Source organism: Mustela putorius, unplaced genomic scaffold (genome assembly GCF_011764305.1).
Source record: "Mustela putorius furo isolate JIRA1106 unplaced genomic scaffold, ASM1176430v1.1 tig00003909_pilon_pilon_pilon, whole genome shotgun sequence".
In the NCBI taxonomy this organism is placed as follows: Eukaryota; Metazoa; Chordata; class Mammalia; order Carnivora; family Mustelidae; genus Mustela; species Mustela putorius.
In genome coordinates, this window is record NW_025422057.1 from 40573725 (window position 1) to 40592783 (window position 19059).

At 48.3% G+C, this 19059-nt stretch overlaps 1 protein-coding gene across 5 annotated transcripts in view; it reads left to right on the top strand.

Annotated features, from left to right (window-relative positions):
* The first annotated feature begins 5994 nt into the window (after positions 1-5994).
* The window catches only part of ARHGAP22 (Rho GTPase activating protein 22), a 166017-nt gene continuing 152952 nt past the window's right edge, over positions 5995-19059 (top strand). For 3 of the 5 annotated variants that reach the window (XM_045068987.1, XM_004765841.3, XM_045068988.1), the window contains exon 1: positions 9570-9826. In XM_045068987.1, coding sequence (XP_044924922.1) covers positions 9775-9826 — 52 coding nt within the window. In that variant the 5' untranslated portion in view covers positions 9570-9774. Of the gene's footprint in view, positions 6250-9569; positions 9827-19059 lie in introns of those variants that run through there. The other 2 variants (XM_004765839.3, XM_045068986.1) reach the window with 2 other exon arrangements.

Below are 19059 nucleotides of genomic sequence, written 5' to 3' on the forward strand. Positions count from 1 at the left end.
AAACCAATTTGGGGATCATCAGGTGATCTTTTAAAACTTGGTAGAAGTGACTTGGGAGAGTGTACAAGAAAGAAAGGGCTGAGTCTAGGTCCTGGAGTTAGAAATTATACACCCCATGGACAACCCATTTTTTCAACCCTGCAGAGTGAAACTTGGATGGACAAAACAACAGCAACAACAGCTGTCATCACATTTTACCTTTGTTTCAGGTCTTTAACTCATGCTCAGTTTTCAAATTTTGTTCTCTAGCCATACACATGTAACGCCATACATTTCCTTTGAGGAATCATGTTGGCTAGCTACCTATAATAAGTCCTAAAACGGGCTGTTTGTGTTGCATGAGGTTCTAATTATTTTTGAATTTCCATTCCAATATCTGCTTGGAGGCATAAACAAACAATGAGGTTTTTGGGGGTTTTTTTTTAAGCATTTCAATGTATTTCATTTTCAGTTCTTTTTTTTGTTACGGATACTTGATTTTATTGCACTGAGATCAGAGAACTGTGAATAATACCAATCCTTCAGTGTTGATCTATTTTGCCTTCCTTTGTGATGAGCTAATGTGCTCAGTTTCTACCAACACTCTGTGAATACCCGTTACTTCGAGCTTGCTCCTTGTGTTGCTCAAAATCTCTACTTCTCAGGCGCTTGGGTGGCTCAGTCTGTTAAGCATCCACCTTTGGCTCCAGTCATGACCCCAGGGTTCTGGGATCGAGTCCCACATTGGGGATCCCTGTTCCACGTTGAAGCAGGGAGCCTGCTTCTTCCGCTCCCCCTGCTTGTGCTCTCTCACTCTCTCTCTCACTCTGTCCAATAAATAAATAAAATAAAATATTTCCTTCTCTACTGATTTTTTTTTTAGTTCTGCTTATTCTATGGGTTTCTGAGAGTGTTGTCATAAATTGTCCACTAAGATTGTAAACTGGCCAGATTCTTCTTATTAGGTCACAGGTTTGTGTTTGCTTGTTTTCTTCCTTTCAAGCTTTTTTTTTTAGGTGTTTAGAGGTTCAAGACAGTTTCAGTTCATTTATTCTCAATATTTCAGTGTCCTTATGTTTTAGGTATGTCTCTTGGAAAACAGCTATAATTTGATTTTTTTTAAATTTAACCTTAGTAACCTCTATTTTTTACTATATGAGGATAATCTGTTCACATTTACTATGATTACTGACATATTTATACCTACTTTTAACCTTCTTTTGTGTTTCTATTTACCATGATTTTTCTTTTAAGTTTTTCTTTCTCTTTTTTCCTTCTGTTGAATTCATTAAGTATTTCTTGGTTCGTTTTTTAGTTTAGTTTAGTTTAGTTTAGTTTTTTTTCTGGTCTTTATATCCCTCTACTGGTTTGGAAGTTATACATTCTATTTCTATTCTTTACATATTATTCTTAAATGTTAACACACATACTTGATCTTCAAAAGTCTAGAGCTAGATGATGGTGAGTGGGAGGCAGGTTGGGTGATGGGCTGGATGGGTGATAGATATTAAAAGGGAGCACTCGTGATGAACACAGGGTGTTGTATGTAAGTGACAAATCACTGAATTCTAAATTCTATTCCTGAAACCTATATTGCACTATATGTAACTAACAAAATTAAATGTAATTAGCTAATTAATTAAATTAAAGTCTAGAACTGAACTGTGCATTAAAGCTGAGCTAAAGCCACCTCTGCCTATTGAACATTTGAAATAGGATCAACTGACAATTAAATCTTTTATCTTAATTAATTTCATTTTAATTTAAAAATTGATATACAATCCAGTTGCTGGAAAGCTTTTACGTATGCTGGGAACCATTTGGGCAAGTGAATTATCTTTTTTGACTCTGAATCTTGTGTAATCTAAATATAGATGAAATATTTCTAATGGACATTTAGCATCCAAATGAGATGCGGTATAAATGTTAAAATACACACCAGATTTGGAATTCAGGGCTCTATCCCAGGACCCTGGGATCATGATCTGAGCTGAAGGCAGAGACTTTAACCCACTGAGCCACCCAGGTGCCCCGCTTAAGATTTTCTTAATAAAATTTTCCTTTCTCTAACTTCCTTTATTATATGAATATGGTAAATGATATAGCAGACAAAATATGTGCTGATCAACTGTTATCAGTAAGGCTTTCAATCAACAATAGGCTGTTAGTAGTTAAGTTCTGTGGGAGTCAAAAGCAGAGTATTGACTACGGGGGTGGGTCAGCACCCTGAGCCCCCACATTGTTCAAAGGTCAACTGTGTAATATCCTGTATATATTGTATTGAATAAAATATATTATTAAAACTATTTTCTCTGCCATTTTTCAATGTAACTACTAGAAAAATATTAGTTGCAGAACATCTGGGTGGCTCAGTTGGTTAGGTATCTGCCTTCAGCTCAGGTCATGATCCCAGGGTCCTGGGATCAAGCCCTGCATGGGGCTCCTTGCTCAGCAGGGAACCAGCTTCTCCCTCTGTCTGCCACTCCCCTGCTTATGCTCAGTCTCTCTTTCATTCTCTCTTGCCCTAACAAATTAATTAATTAATCTTTTAAAAACTACTAATTGCATGTGTGGCTCACATTATAACACTATGAGATGTCTTCCTCTGGAGTTCAATCCCCAAGGAAGGACCCAGCAGTCTGGGGGTTCTCCTCTTCCATGTTCTTGTATTCAGTATTAGTCATTGTCATGTGCAGTATCCTCTCCACCTTGTTCTTCACGCCTCTGTCTGAATTCATTACTCTAATTTCTTTTATAGACAGTGATGGCTTAGATTGACACAATGTCTGCTGACTTCTTTGTCTACCTGTACACCTGACACCCCAGGCCTTCTTGATAGGTCAGCCCTTGCCATCGGCTTCCAGAGGCCACGCTGCAGCCCTCACTGACCCTCTCGGTGTCACTAATGACACTGAGGACCTGGGGCTGGGCAGAGACCCACTGCCACAGGGGCCAGGACCTCCACAACTCTGTTGGAGGACTGCCCGTGCACTGGAGCTTCTTCTACCGCAGAGGGAGCTGCTGTGGGCAGGAGCCGCCAAAGGCTGGGGCAAGCCTGAGCTGCGGACAGGCCAGCAGCCTCCAGGGGGATGCTCTGCTCAGCTTCCACATCCCACCGGCCTCTCTGTGGCTGGCCGCCATGCTCACACTCGCCTGTGACTCAGAGCAGGGCTTGCGATGAGCAGCACCTTGTCCAGTCCTCTCCATCTTCTCCCAGAATATGCATCTGATTATCTTGTCCACACTCTCTGGGCTCTACGTGACCAGGGTCATGGTCAAATCATCTTCCCCTCTCCTGAGGACTTGGGGGGGCCTAAAAAATTAATTAATTAATTAATTAATTAATTAATGGCACAGTGCCTGTGCCATTCGTCTCAGCTCAGTAGACCAGGTCCTACACTGCTAGCAAGCCAGTGAGGCATACGTTGCATCCTCCAAATTTGCACCTGGCTTGCCCCCCCTTGACTCACCCTTGCCCCAGCCTTGAACTGCCCAGAAGTATTTGTTTCCCACAGGTGCTGCACAAGTCACTCCTCTGAGCCTCCTCAGGCCTACAGAGCCCCTTCTCAGAAGGGCTTCCTTAGAAATGACCCTGTGCTGCTGAACGCGTGTGTGCGCGCGCGCACACATACACACCCATAAGTAGTGTGCTGACAGCACCATCGTGTGGCCACAATTGTCAATTACAGTCAAGTTTGCTATCTATTTTTTTTTTTTTTTTTTTTTTTTTTTTTTTTTTGAGAGTGAAAGAGTGTGCACATGCAGGGAGGTGAATAGGGGGACAGGGAGAAAGAATCTTGAGCAGTTTCCACTGCCAGTGCAGAGCCCGAGGCAGGGCTCCATTCCTTGACCCCGAAATCATGAACCCAAGCCCAAATCAAGAGCCGGATACTTAACTGACTGAACCACCCAGACGCCGCTTGCTCTACCTATATTAATTAGTTCAGTGCTGGATTCAGTAATGGAAAGCCCTCTTCAAAAGAAGGGAGAAACAATCCCCTGACCCCAGCATCAAATTAAATATTTATATCTATAAAATAATATATATCCTTCCAATGTTTATAACTTCTAACAGCTAGATAAAACAAAACTTAGCTATGTAAAAACAAATAAAAACTCTCCTAAGAATGCAACATGATCTACAGGGCAGTTCTGGCTGAATGTGTGACTGCTGGGGTTGAGCAGCTGATGGATAAGAAACTTCCAGAGTATCATTGTGACTATCATGATTTCTGGGGCCTTCCCTTACCCAGGACCCTAGCTTCACAGAAGCCAGTCATCTCACTGATGATGACAGGTTTCTGACTAGAACTGAGGGTTCCCACTCTGTCCTCTGGAAGTTCCCATAAAAAGGCCCAAGAGGCAGCTGGCTCCTGAGATCCAGGGCACCACAGCCCAAAAGAAACTTTAAAGACAGGTACATTCTCTGCCATTTGCTGCCAATCGCATTTTAAGTGCAAATAAAAACTCGGGCCCTGACATCACCTAAGAGTTTTTGATTATAAGGCAGACATCCACCTTATAAAAATGGCTTATTCTTTAATATGTAATGTAAATTCAAATGCAAGACATATAAAAATGTGCAGGAGACCCAGTTTGAGAACCAAGCACTGCCCTAGCTCATGCTGCGGCTAACAGTGGAAGAAACACTTCCCGGGCCCCTGTTAAGTACAGCTGCATCATGGTCATTAGGACAGGTCCAGAGCACTTAGCCACCATGTTCTTTGAGCAGCTTACCTCACTCAATCGGCACTGCCATGTTGGGCAACGGGACTCGGAGAGGCAGCGTAATTTACCAGTGACCCAGCTAAAAGGTGCCCAGGCAGGAGTCAAAACCACCTTTGCTTGACTCCATTACAGCTCCCACGCCACCCCCAGCAAGCCTGGACCAAGGTAGTAACCCTCCACAGTGCATGCCCAAAGGAGGCCTAGCGTTCTGCTTTGCAATTATGCCCATGGTAGTCGTGGGCATGGAAGGGTCCAAGAGCAATACACTACACCTTGTTCTCACAAGCCCTGAGCTCTGGCCTTGCAACAAGCTGTGTGCCTCCTTGCCTCTGCCAGCAACTACTCTACCACAGCCCACCCCACCCTGCTCCCAGAGGCCTTCAAGGGCAGTGCTTAGGGTAGATGACGGGCCTCCCTCTGCTATGATCACCGCCCTGAGACTGGAATAACCAAGACTCCATCCCAGCCCCAGCCCTGCCCAGATGTCAAATCAGCCTTCCTGAGGTTTCCAGTCCATGGCCAGCCACTCTGATTTGGTCAGGGAAGGCAAGAGCAAAGGGCCACACTGAGTCCAGGGGAGGGGGAGGTCGGTGCACCCTCAGAGAAGGGCTTGCCCACTAGAGCCACTGGGAGGCCAGGTCAATAAAGGCTACCTTCCTGCCTCTGTCCTTGGCATTGGCTTTCAAAGGATGTTTCATCTGCTGTCCTTGGTTTCAAATCTCAGCAATACACTTGTAATCTGTCCCCTTGGGAAATTTACTGGACCTTTCCGACCTCAGTTTCCCAAGTGGGGAGATTTAAGTGATGCTGGTTCTTTGGGAAGTGGTTCAGATCCCCACCCCAACCCCCAACCTGAGGGCTCCTATCCTGCTAATGACCTCCAGCCCCACCTTTGTGCCCAGACTGAAGACACAAGACTGGCCAGCTGTGCAGAATTCAGGAAGACCCAGGGTGGAAATCCTCTGGAATCCTACACACCCTCCCAGCCACATGTGACCCCAGGGAAGGTGAGGCTACAGGTGAGGGTGGGGAAGATAGGTGCTGCCATGATTGGGCGGCCGGGAGCAGCTGAGCGGAGGCTGGGAGGAAAGTCAGGGTCCCAAGGCGTGCGAGGCCGTGCCTGCTGGTACCCGCCAGGGGGCTCTCTGCACCAAGTCGAACTCCAGGCGGGCTTCCGCCAGCCGGTCTGCCGCAGCCGCTCCTGGCAGAGGTTAGCCTGGCAGGGCAAGGCTTCCTCAGGCGGGGCAGCCGCAGGCTCTTAGCAGGCCAAGGACAGCCATAAGCACATCGTCCCCAGAGGCACCGAGGAGCCAGGGAGCCTGCATCTGACGGATGATGTTGGGCCGGGGCAGCTTCCTCCTGGTCCTGCCCGCCTCCCCTGCCCACTGGTCACATGGGGGACCGGGGGCAGGGCCAAGGCCCCCGCCACAGGGTTAGCAGAGGGGGCAGGGAGCCCGAGCGCTCCCTCCAGGCTGTGTCCGAGGAAGGATCCCAGGCCGGCCTCTGGGCGGCAGAGACGGCGGTGTCCTCCCCGGGTCCCAGGTGAGCTAGACTCCCCATCGGCAGCACCCAGGCAGCTTTCCTGGATGTCCGCCTTCTCTGGGCGGATGCCCCCGGGTGGTGGGCGCTCATTGGCACAGCCCCCACATGGGGATGAAGGAGGGGCCATAGGGTGAACACATGTGGGGGGGCCAGTGCAGGACAACGTGGCCACTTGGCCATACTAGAGGGATGGGGTGGCCGTGAGCCCCAAGTACCGTGGGTCTAAATGTTCCCCCTCGTTAAACTGTGATGGGGTAACCCACAAGTCCACTGTAATATTACCTCGGTATGCTGTCAGGTGACCGTGTCTGCTCCACAGCTGAGCCTGCTGAGTGCTGCTTGTCCTTATTAATAACGCCTGTGGGTCGTGGGATGATGCCCGGTGCCCAGTGTGCCCGGTGCAGGGCACGCTGCCTGAGTGCCTGACGGCCTGGGGCTCCCAGCACTCTCTCCCACAGGGAGCCCGTTGGCTGTGTGGCTGGCGCCAGTCGAGCTGCTCATGGCTGAGTCATCCCTGGGTTCCCCATGACTGCCTTGCTGGGTGCTGCTGGGTGCTGCTGGGTGCTGGGAGCAGTGCCCCAACTCTGCCGAGCTTACCTGGGCTGTGGCTTGCCCTTGAATGCTGCTGCCAAGAAAGATGGGTGAGAATACAGGGATGGCTGGTCTGGATGCTTGGAGAGCAGTTCTCCTGTCTTCTCTGCCTCGGAGATTGCTTCCCCTCTCCCTGGGGCTGAAAAGCAAGGCCCGCCATGTCTGCCCTTCCACTCCTGTTTTCCCCCAAACAGAAGCCCATGCGCCTGAGCCTTGTCATCCTCACCGCAGGCTGAGGGCTGAGGTCACGCTTCTAACCAGAGCCCTCCTGGTACAGTCACATACCCGACACCCCTACACACATGTTCTCCCCCCATGATGTAAATGGGGACCCTTCAGGGGCAGAGACCAGCCCAGGGCACATGGCACAGCCAGGACAGAGGCCCAGCATACTGGTTTCCTGGGAGGCCTCTTGGCTCTGTGCTAGCAGAGCTGAGATGGGTCATACATCTGGCCAGGAGAAAGGTAGGGGCTGAGAAAAAAATAATAAGAGCGATCATGTCCAAGGGGAAGAATTAACATTTTACACACACACACACACACACACACACACACACACTCCTGAGGTCAGTTTCATCTATCTTATCCTTACATCAGTCTGCATTGGGCAGTGTATTTGGAGCTGGCTCCCCACATTGGTCACAGGGCTCTGGCACCTATTCCAGTATCTACCTCTTTCCTATACCAGCCCAGTCCACTCAGCTCCTCGGATGATACCAGGTTGGTTTAGCCAACACATACATCTCTCCCCAACCATCAGGACTGCTTCAAGGCTGGATTTGGTGGTCCAATCAAAGCCACCAGGCAAGAGATATTTGGGGAGATAGGGAAAGGAAGCTTCCCAGCACTTGTGAGAGAAACAACAAAAGATATAGTCTCTTCCTATTAGACATGAAGGAGAAAATATTAGCTCCTGAAGCTGGCATCCAGCATTTTTTTAAATAATTAAGAAACCTTGGTGTGGATGACACAGACACACAGGAAGAAAACAAGGGAACTTGGGGGTGGGAGGGAACTAGACTTGGTTGACATTATCAACTGCTGGATTGAGCCATGCCTGAAGTCCATATTATGAGTACTTTCCCACTAAAGGAGCCAGTAAATCCCTCATTGTGTTTTAAGCCAATTTTAATTGTCTTTTTTGTTTCTAGCAACTGAAAGTTTCTTACCTGATTATCTTCTTTTAACCAAAGATAAAATGGATACTCAGAAGGTATAACCACCAGATTGCCAGATAAAATACAGAACAACAATGAATACCTTTATAGTAGATACTATGTAGCAGGCAATATTTGGAAAACACTTACACTAAAAACGTAACTGGGCATTCTGTAGTTTTGTTTGCTAAGTTGGGTAGCCTTATTTCAGTAACATGTCCAGATTCACACCACTAGAAAAAGAAAAACCTGGAGACAGACCCTGAGTTTTTAATTCTAAAGCCCCTATTACACCAGGTCATAGGAAGGGATTCTTTCTGTCACTCTTCATTCCCCTCGGCCACTCTCCTAGTCCTGTGTGCTTGGAGAATACAGAGAGATGTCACTCTGGGTCCCTAAGGGTCTCTGAGTCTGTCTCAGCTCTAGAGTTCTCTGCTTGCCACTCTGCTCCTCCAGCTCCTGGGCTGGGGTCCACCCCAGCCTCTAGTCTGGGGCTCTGCTGTGGCTTCTTTCACTGTTAGCTGTCCCACATCATCCCCTGGAGGCACCACTGTGGCGATTCCTCTGCTCTGGTCCCATGCTCCCCTTAGAGAGGCCAGCAGCTGTAACTGTCCACAGATGGCCCAGGCTGGCGCACGATGACACTGCGCCACTGCAGCCTAGGACAGTGCTATCCAGCCCAGCAGCCCACAGCCCCGCTGCCACCTCCTATGGCTATGACAGCCTGAGTCCCTGCATGCCCGCAGCTTGTGGAGGAAAGGGATCTGCCCACACCGAGTGCTGGCCATGCTTGTCTTATCTGTGTGGTGGGGATTGGTTCTGTGATCACAATCACACTACCCAAGCAATACAGCAGAGACAGGAGAGCAGAGGAGACGAGAAGGGGAGTAGGAAGAACATTCTGGGAGCTGTCGTCCCAGAATTTGCTCCTGGCATCTGTAAACTCCATCTGTATTTTAATGGACAGCATCACCCCCTGGGAACTGCCTTTCCCCAAGATTGCCAAGACCACGATGTCAATGACATTGATAGCTGCCTGAAACTCACTTGGCTGTTTCCTAATTGGGATTTTCTTTTTGATTTCCCACACCTGGAAATGATGCGTGGATGGTGCTGACTTTTCCAGCAATGGAACAAAAAGCTACACTGTTAGCAGCCGGAGTACAAGGCTGAGGGTCTGCCACTGGTGCTGTGGGGACTTCTCTCCGTGCAGGTATGGGGACCATGTCCTTGGTCTCCCCATGGGCAGGACTGTGGCACACACCAGATGGGAGTCACAGACAGCATCCTGGCAATCTCTGCATGCTTGCCAGTCATTGTCTGTAGCCACTTTCTAGGCTGTGTGGGAAACACAGCTCCTTCTGAATCCAGGTCAGCTGATGGAAAAGATCAAACAGAGTGCCTGATGTGTGAAGGGCTTTGCTGTTTCACTGCTTTCCTCATCTTGTTGATCCTCTGCTCACCGGGAGGGGCAGTTGTCATTATTGTTCCCATTTTACAGATGAGGAACTGATACCCATTGGTCCCATGACTTGCCCAAAGCCATTCCAAGATCCCTGGGCACACTTGTATTTAAGGGACTCATTCCTCACAGCAAGGCTTCTTGTTTGAAATCCAAGAAAACACCAGATAAAGGGCATTCTAAATATATTTCTTTTCTATAGATGCTGATCTCCTGTTACTGGAAAACAGGAATTAGCTTGTCTGCTTGAGGATGTGGTTGGTTCTTTATAAAAAGGATACACAAGAAATTTGCACATAGTCTGCCAGCTTCATTATGCTGCCGACAGCTTCCAACAAAAGAAGAACATTTGCAGCCAGATATTTCGGTAAGAATTTTATTTTATTCTATGTGGAATATGATTACCTTTGTTCTTGTCTTCTGGCTTGAGAGATGGGGTCATTTGAGTCTGGGAGACAGGGTCACTCGAGGAGCTGTCTTGGTCCTGTGGGCTGGAAGCATCAAGGGGCATTATCTGTGGTCAAGGCCTGGGCATGGGCTGATGGTGCCCACAGCCCTCACCCTTGAACTTGGGAGATGTTCTGTGTCTGCCTGAAACACAGAGCCTTCAGCATGACCATGATCGTTGGAGGGATTTGAGTCCAGTGACTCAGGGCTCTGATTACGTTCAGAGTCTGGAAGGATCACCGTGTCCAGAGACTGGGGTTGGGTGGGGGGGCGGTGAGAGGCAGGTCCTGCATGGGGAGGGGGGTACATCCTATTTGGAAGCAACTCAGCCAGGCAGTTGGTTCCGTAGCCCCCAGTAAAGTGCCTGCAGGGAACTGAGGCACAGAGGAAGCCCCCCGTGGGTTGGGTCATGTGCAGGGGCTGTGGGGGTGGTCGTGCAGCTGCTTGTTGGGGGGATCACACAGATGCCGGCTGGGTGGTTGCGATGTGGTGTTTCATGTTCTTTGTACCTGGACACTTTCCGAGGATGATTGAAATCCCAGATACCAGAGGAAGAAACACAGACAGTGGTCTTTAACCTTGCTCTATGTTAGAATCCCAAAGGAGCTTTTAAAAATCCCCAGGTCTTTTTAAATACTTGGAGATTGGTCTGGAGTGAGTTCCAGACATCAGCATATTTTTTGGTCCCCAGGTGAACCTCCTGTGCGGCCATGACCCAGAACCCCCCGACCGAGGCTGGGGAGGCCTCAGACAGCACGCAGCAGCCCTTGCTGGGGTCTGAGTGGGTGTGTGCAGGGACAAGCCCTCGAGCTCTATGTTCACACAGCCAAGTCACCTGGATCTGTGGGCTGGACACAGGCTAGGGGACACTACTCATAGTGTCCCTTTCTACAGTGGGGGTGGGGAGCAGCTGAAATCAGCTTTTAATTCTGTTCAATTCTAATGCCTTAGGGGTCTGTAGAATCTCCAGATTATTTCCCCTCAGTTAGGTTTATGGCACCAACTGATTTGAAAGGAAAAGTCACTCTCTTTTGTGGATGCTTCTGGCCACCAGATTTTCACAGTAGAGCAGATACCCACCCTCCTACCCCGCCCCCCCAACCCAGCTTCAGAGTGCAGATGCTAATTCTTTAAGGGAAAGACAAATGAGAAAGTGCACGGGATACCTGAATTTAAAGAAGGTTGAGTTAAATTTTCAAGGGCGGTGAAATTAACATAACCCAATTAACCGTTTTAAAGCAACTGGTTAATTGAGCGGTGATTTGTACTTCCATGGTGTGCAACCATCATCCCTTTGCAGTCCCAAAGCATGTTCACCACCCTGAAAGAAAACCACTGAGCAGTGGTTCCCCACCTCCCCCAGCCCTGGCACCCACTGATCTGCCTTCTTTCTCTAGGACTCACCTTCTCTGGATATTTCATATAAATGCAGGTACATAGCAGGTGTCCTTCCGTGTCTGGCATCTTTGGCATAGAATGATGTGTTTGGGATTGATCACGTGGTAGCATGCATCAGCACTTCATTCCTTTAGACTTAATTAATTTTAAAAAGCATTATCTGACCACAAACAGCTTGGCAGCTTTATAAAGAGGGACTAGCCATGCTGTTCTATAGAAGGCTTTGGAAAATAGGAAAGTTGGCCAACATAAGGGAAGCAGTTTCTCCTCCTCATCCTTGGTCTCTGGGTCAGCCATTCTGTCTCTCTTCCTTTCTCAATTTCTCTCTTTTTGTCTCTCTGTCTCTCTCCCTCTGGCTCTTTCTCTTCTCTCTGTCTCTCACCATAGATTCTGGAGGAGAGCAATTGGGAACTTGTGCTTGCTTTTGTCAGATATTTCCAGGGAATTGGGGCAAATGGGAGATTTCTGGGGGTTAAAATGTTGTGCCGTACCTCATTTCTTCACTCTGCCCAGAGTTTTGTCGAGTCGAGGAACTGCCCAATAGCAGGAAGCCGGAGGCCAGCCAGCACTCTGGTCTTTCATTTGGGGAGACCTGGCTAAAACTCTCACCCAGCCATAAGCCCCAACACTTGTCAGATTTTCCTGTGGCACAGTCCTCCCCCCCATTCGGACCAGCTACAGCCTCTGTGCTCACCAGCTTCCCACACTGCTGCCCCCTGGCCTGTGCAGTTCTCTGCCAAGGACTGGAGGCTTCTCCCAGTTAGCTGACCCTCCTGGGTCCTTCCCACCATGAGTAGCTGCTGCAGGTCTGAATCCTGGTGGGCAGAAAGAGGGTAACCTCTGTGCATACTGGGCCAGAGAGTCCAAAAGAAAGAGAAGGCAGCTCTGAATTCAGTCATCCGTTCAGGATCCCAGCACCTTGGCCCACAAGCTCACCTCCAGGAGCAAGGCCAGAGGGCAGCTTGGACTGAACCTCCTCCATCATCGCCCACCCCGGTGCCCTCCCAACTCTGGCTTTGCTCACTTGATCTTTCTCCAGAACAGCTCTTCCCTCCCTGCTTGGTTGCAGGGACGTGAGGAAACCACATGGACCCAGGCGGGGAGGCGAGAGTGCAGAAGAATGGGAGACTCAGAGACAGGAGAACTGAAATCATAGGAAAGGAAGGGGTGGGTGGTGCAGGAGAGGTAGGTTGATGCCATGTTGAGAAACTTGGACTCTTTTTCATGGGCAGTAGGGAGCTATTGAAAGTTGTAAACGTAGGACTGATTGGATCAGATTTATAGGACTGAAACTTTATTATATGTCAACTACACTTCCAATTTAAAAAAAGGAGATAGATCAAATCTGTGGTTACTGGAAGTGGGGCCGGGTGAGGGAGAATTGGAGGAAAGTGGTCAAAATGTACAAATGTCCCCTTATAAACAAGTCCCGTAGAGGAGTGGAGTGTATGACACAGTGTATTATACTGCTGTATGATATATTTAGAAGTTAAGAGAGGAGATCCTAAGAGTTATCATCACAAGGAAGAAAAGCATTTTTTTATTTTTCTCTTTTTTTTTTTGTACCTATTGAGATGACAGATATTAACTAAATTGATTATCGTTACCATTTCACAATAGATGTAATTCAAGTTATATGCTGTATACCTTCAACTTACAGAGTGCTGGGTGTGAAGTGTATCCTAATAAAGCTGGGGGGGTGGGAAGAGCTGTTTATAGGAAGAATGCTGTGGCTTCAGGGTGTGAAGTCAGCTCTCACCTAAATTCTTTTTACAAAGACCTTCTTACTGGTCTTCCTGATTCTGCCTCTGGCCTATCCATCTCCTTCCAATATTGCAGCTGGAACAAGGCTCTTAAGGCCTAAACCCTTTGAGAAGTGGCACTTGCTCAGCCCATCCCAGTGGATTCCCGTGTCAGTCCTCCAGCTGACTCACCATCACCTGCCACATCATCTCCTGTGTTCCCCGCTTGCCAAGTGCCTGCAACACTGGCTTCCTTGCTCCTCCTCGGATGAGCTGGGTCTTTGCACATCCTCTGCCCTCTCTTCAGAGAGCCTTTCCCCCCAGACATCCTCACAGCTCACAAACTGACCTCCCCAGGACTTTGACCATCTTCTTTTGAGGTTCTCCCTGAGCACCTGTCTGTGTTCCAGTAGCACAGGTCATGCAGTAACTGAGTCAAAAGTCACCTGTCCGTCATAGTGACTTAAATACCCAGGCTGATGAAATAATCATGTCATGTGGTGCCGGCAGCCAGGCCAGGGGGTCAAAGGAGAGATTGAGCTCCAGAAAGGTCTCAGATGAACAGAAAATCCTCAGTCTGGAAGTCCCACATGTCACACTCATTGCCAACTCATTGTCCACCTACCCTTAAGGAGTCCAGGGGATTGGAAGTATTTGGCAAACACCGTGAAAGACCGCACTATTCACAGCCCACTCTGACATTCCTACCCTTCTTCCCTGCCTTATTTTTCTTCACTTTGTTTACTGTCATCTCATATATGTATGTATGAGTTTATTTATTTTTTAAAGATTTATTTATTTATTTTAGAGAGAGAAAGAGAGTGCAGGGGGAGGGGGAGAGGGAGAAGGAGAGAGAAACTTAAGCAGACTCTGTGCTGAGGGGAGAGCCTGACCTGGGGCTTGTTCTCACCACCCCAAGATCACGTCCTGAGCTGAAACCAAGTGTTAGATGCTTAACCGACTGTGCTATCCAGGAGCCCCTCATATGTGTATGTATTTAACAGCTTTATTGAGATGTAGGTTACGTATGATAAAATTCACCCATTCAAAGTGTACAATTCCATGATTTTTAGTATATCTGTAGAATTGTACAACCATCACCCTAATCCAATTTTAAGACATTTCTCTCACCCAAAAAAAGTTCCCTGGTACACATGTGCAATTAATCCATACTCCCACTCCAGCCCAAGGAAACCATTCATCTGCCTTTTGTCTGTATAAACCTGTCTTTTCTAGATGTTTTATGGAAATGGAATCATATATTATGTAGTCTTTTACATCAGGATTTCTTCACTTAGCATAGTTTTGGAGGCTCATTCACGGTCTTATGTGTATCCATGGTTTCCTTTTTCAGTTGTATGGATGTACACTTTGTTTCCCCCCTCACCTGGTTTATTGTTTTACGGCCTAGCATATGACCTATCCTGAAGAATGTTCCATACGTGCGTGAAAATAATGTATATTCTGGACCCGTTATAAGGAGTGTCCTATATATAGCGGTTGGACCAGATTTGTTGATCATGTTGCTCGGGCCTTCTATGTCATTGCTGATTGTCTGTCTAGTTGTTTTAACAATTGTTGGTATGGATAGGAAATCTCCAATTCTTATTATTCAATTGTCTACTGTCCATTTCTGCCTCATGTATTTTGAGACTCTCTCTCTCTCTCTCTCTCTCTCTCGTGTGTGTGTGTGTGTGTGTGTGTGTGTGTGTGTGTGTGTTTATCTTTGTAATCGTTACCACTGCCTCCTGGCCTTGAGTGGGCAACCAATCCATCCCTGCCCCATGTCTCGTTGCCCCTCATTCCTCACACTGACTCACGGTGAGGAGGACAGGCAGGTATGTTTGCTCTAGCTGTCTTAACAAGTGCCACCGGCTGAGTCGCTTAAATGACAGAAATTTATTTTCTCCTCATTCTGTAGGCTACAAGTCTGAGATCAAGGTATCAGCAAGATTGGTTTCTTCAGAGCTCTACCTACCCCCCACCGCCTTAGCTTGCAGATGGCATCTTCTCCCTGTGTCTTCCTCTGTGTGCGTCTGGGTCCCAATTTCTTCTTCTAACCAGTTATGTTGGACTAGGACCTAATCACTTCATTTTAACTTAATTACCTCTTTAAAGACCCTAACTCCGAATACAGTCACATTGTGAGGTGCTGGGCATTAGGACTTTAGTATATGAATTTTAGGGGCAGATACAGCCCATAAAAATGGGAAGGAGCCCTCTTGTTTTCCTGGGCTCCCTGCTGGCAGCCATGAGCCATCCATGCCCCAGGAACAAGGAGCCTGGAGAGAGGCTGGGCAGAGCCCCTAGTGAACGTCTAGACAGAAGCCCTGCCAGACACAGTGCCCACTGGGGAGCCAAGAGGAAGCCCACACTTACCCACCCCCAGTGACTGAACCAAGTGTGGGCTGAGTCAGAGGATTTCCTTAGGGAGCCATTTTTTTACGATGATTTCTGTTCCTGTGCATCTGGGAGAAGTGATTTGACTCTGAGAATGATTGCAAAATAGTAAACCACAGAGAGGGCTCACAGCCCTTACGCACCTCGCAGCTTCCCCTCCCCTGCAGTCTCATGTAATGCTACCCCAGCTTCATGAGGACAGAGCAGCTCCCTCTGTCAGCCAGATAAGGAAGCTGAGACTAGGGAAGTACTTTGACTCCTGAGGGCACACAGCCAATGAGTGGCAGACAGGACTCAACCCAGATCTGAGCTGACCCATCTCTAGTGTTCATTCATTGCTACACCTCTGCCTTTAGGGACATCGACCGCGCCTTTAGCCATGGCCATCAAATCCCACACCTGAATTTGGAACATGCCCCTCGTAGTAGGACTGGGTGAGTGGTTCTGCTGCTGATACCATTATCCCAATTCTGAAAAAATCAGGCTGGTCTTTAGAGAAAGCCAGGTCTGGATGTAGTTCCTAGGTCCACCGCTTACTCTGTGAGCTTATTCAAGTTATATAATCTCTCCATTTGGGCTCCTCACTAAAAAGGGGAGATCCTGAGAGGTTATATCACAGAACCTATTTAAGGATTATGCATCTAATAAAAAACAGAGAGTTCAAGGAAGGGCACAGGTTAATTCCTGAATGAATAAGAATTCCTGTCCGGGTAAACCATTGGGTTCTACTATTAATCTCTGGCTCTGAGCTGTTGCCTTTGGCATTTTTTTTTTTTTTTAAGAAAGTGGAATGATCAGTTTGTGCCTGATGGAGACTCTGTGTAGGGTTACAAGGACCATCTACTTAGAACCAGGCATCCTGTCTTGTTTCTTCAGTGTTAGGGGAGTGCTAATCCAATACCAGTCAACTGAGGGTCCCAGAGAAAGTCAGACTGTCATAGAGATGAAAGCTACTGAGGCCACCAAAGGTGGCCATGCCTGGGAAGTTCACTCAAGGATTCTCTAACACAGAATTGATAGTTCCTTTAGTCACTCAGCACACGGGGGCTGTGCCAAGCACTTGTTCCATGCACTGGGGATGCAGCAGGTAACAAAACTGATAAAAACACCCACTTCTTGGAGCTTATTCATCACCTGTTACAATCTAATGGAGGGGTCTATAGGAAACCATTCTTTAAGGTCCTCCGTGTAGATCTTGGGCCTCTGGGAGGTGAAGCAGGATCTTCCAGCGACAGGAAGGTGGGAGGCACAGTAGGAGTTGTTTGAAAAAGAATAGTCATTCTGTAGCAGCTATAAAATCTGACATGGAAAAAGCTGGGAAACTGTCATTTCTACCCATACAACAGGGGAAAATGTAAATGAACTTAAAACCAGTGACTCTTCTTAGACTCATCAGAAAATTGAGGTTCCAGGGCAAACCACCATCTCAAATCTGGAGCCATAGGGGAATTCAGAAAATAATAGCCCAGGTGAGTTTACCTGAAGCAGAAGCCACTGGAATCATGATCTGGTACGAACACTGAAATGCTAAATTTGACTACCTGCTGGAGGTGGGCTGTGGATTAGCTTGACAGTGAGAAACTCTGGGGGCCCCAGAATCAGCCAGTGGGAGGGGCACACTTTCATGGGTTTCTCCTCCAGGAACTTCACCAGATTCTCAAGATGAAGAGTCAAGATGTGTATGCCAGATAGGGGGAAAGGAAGAGCAACCACTGGAAAAGATGACCAAAATGTTCTCCACAGCAAAGGCCCATCCTCCAAGTAGAGTCCCTTACCAGAGCCAAAGTGACCTGGTGGGAGGGTAGTTGGCCAGCTCCAGGTCAGCTAGACTTCCTCTCACCTCAGGGGGTGGAGGAAAAGAAGGGGGTGGCCTATTTAGTACTTCTGCGGGTCATAGCCCAAGGACTCAGGCCCACAAAAAGCCTGAGTATTAACTACAAGATTATAACAGGCTTTCCCTCCCCGCACCTCACCAATGCATCAACTGGGTTCGAGTGTCACAGTGCATCACAGCTGAAGAAGCTGCCGACAGAGGCTCTATTTAGGAAGGAGTTCTTAGGGAAACCCAAAGACCATAGAGAAAGGAAAAAACAAAAACAAAAGCAAAAACAAAAACAAGGAAGCCAGAAAGCCTGGAAGCCTCTGGCACCTACAGTTACCATCAATGTTAATCACAGCATGGAGCCCAGCCAGATTAACATAAAACCTCTGACGCGAAGAGCTACACACTTCAATTTCTGTTACCCAGTATGTTATGGATGGCTGCCAACCAACAATTACAAAACATGTTAACCAGCAAGACAAAAAACACAGCCTGAAGAGGAAAACTGAGCCCACGGAGGGAGCCTGGAAGTCACCACTTCTTCCTAAGAACAGGTTCAAGCTGAACAGATTGAAAAATCAACCATCTTTCTGGGAGCCGTAACAGAAGGGAGGACACTGGGCAAACCACTGCCTCCGGGATTGGAGACAGACAAGCAGGACCCAGGGGTCACAGACACAGCAGAGACTCACATGTGGATGCCACCATGGGAGCCAGTGCCCAGAGAGGGAAACATGCGTGTGGCTGATGGTTTACAGGGGACTCGGTTGGGCCGCTCTGAGAGTTAAGGGCTCTGGGGAACCCAGTCCTAGGGGAGCCCCACCATACTGTGTGATTTACCTCCAGGAGCTTGGCCAGGTTCCCCGGGTAAATATCAGCAGGAGGAGAGGAAAAGGAACCATTTTTGACCAGCGCTCTTGGTTCTTTGTTTTGTTAAGATTTTTGTTTATTCACCTGACAGAGAAAGATCACAAGTAGGCAGAGAGAGAGAGAGGGAAGCAGGCTCCCTGCTGAGCAGAGATCCCAATGTGGGACTCGATCCCAGGACCCCGAGATCATGACCCGAGCCGAAGGCAGCGGCGCAACCCACCAAGCCACCCAGGTGCCCCTCGCACTTGGTTCTTAACAAGGCCCGACGTCAAGGAAAATTGGCTCTTCAGAGCCCCACCTGACGGAGTCTGATCAGAGCCTGACTGACCAAAAGAACGTAGACACGTAGATGCCCAACTCTAGGCAGCTGTAGCCGAGCATCAGAACCAGACCCAGACGTGGCAGAGATTTTCAAATTGTTAGGTGGAGAATTTGGAATAACTATGAGGGTTGTGTTTCGGACTTTCCGGCGATACCGTGAGTTACTTCACAATGGCTATGAGGTGGGGATGAGCGTAGGGGAAGTTGATGGGGACCAGTACCTGTGAGGAGTCAGCGAGCAGGGCTGAGCAGCGGGAGAAGCTGGGCTGTGATGGAAGCAGCGCCTCAGTGCCCTGCACACTCAGCTAAGGCTGGGGTGGGTGCTGGAAGCTGTGCTGAGTTGGGGGGAGAACACCAGGCCTGTATACCCCCTACAGTGACCAGCCAGGACTGTGGGAGTCGCGCCGAGGAAGGGAGTGTACCTTAGGTGAGGACATCTCCAGCGGAGGTGGAGGCGGGGCGGGGGGGTACACATCAGGCCTCGGTGTCATCCGGGTTACACAGCAGAGCCCACGACAGGCTGTAAATGCACTTTGTCTGCAAGATAATGCGTCTACAGAATACATCCTGGGGGGGGCCGCCTGCCGGGTCAGGGGGGAG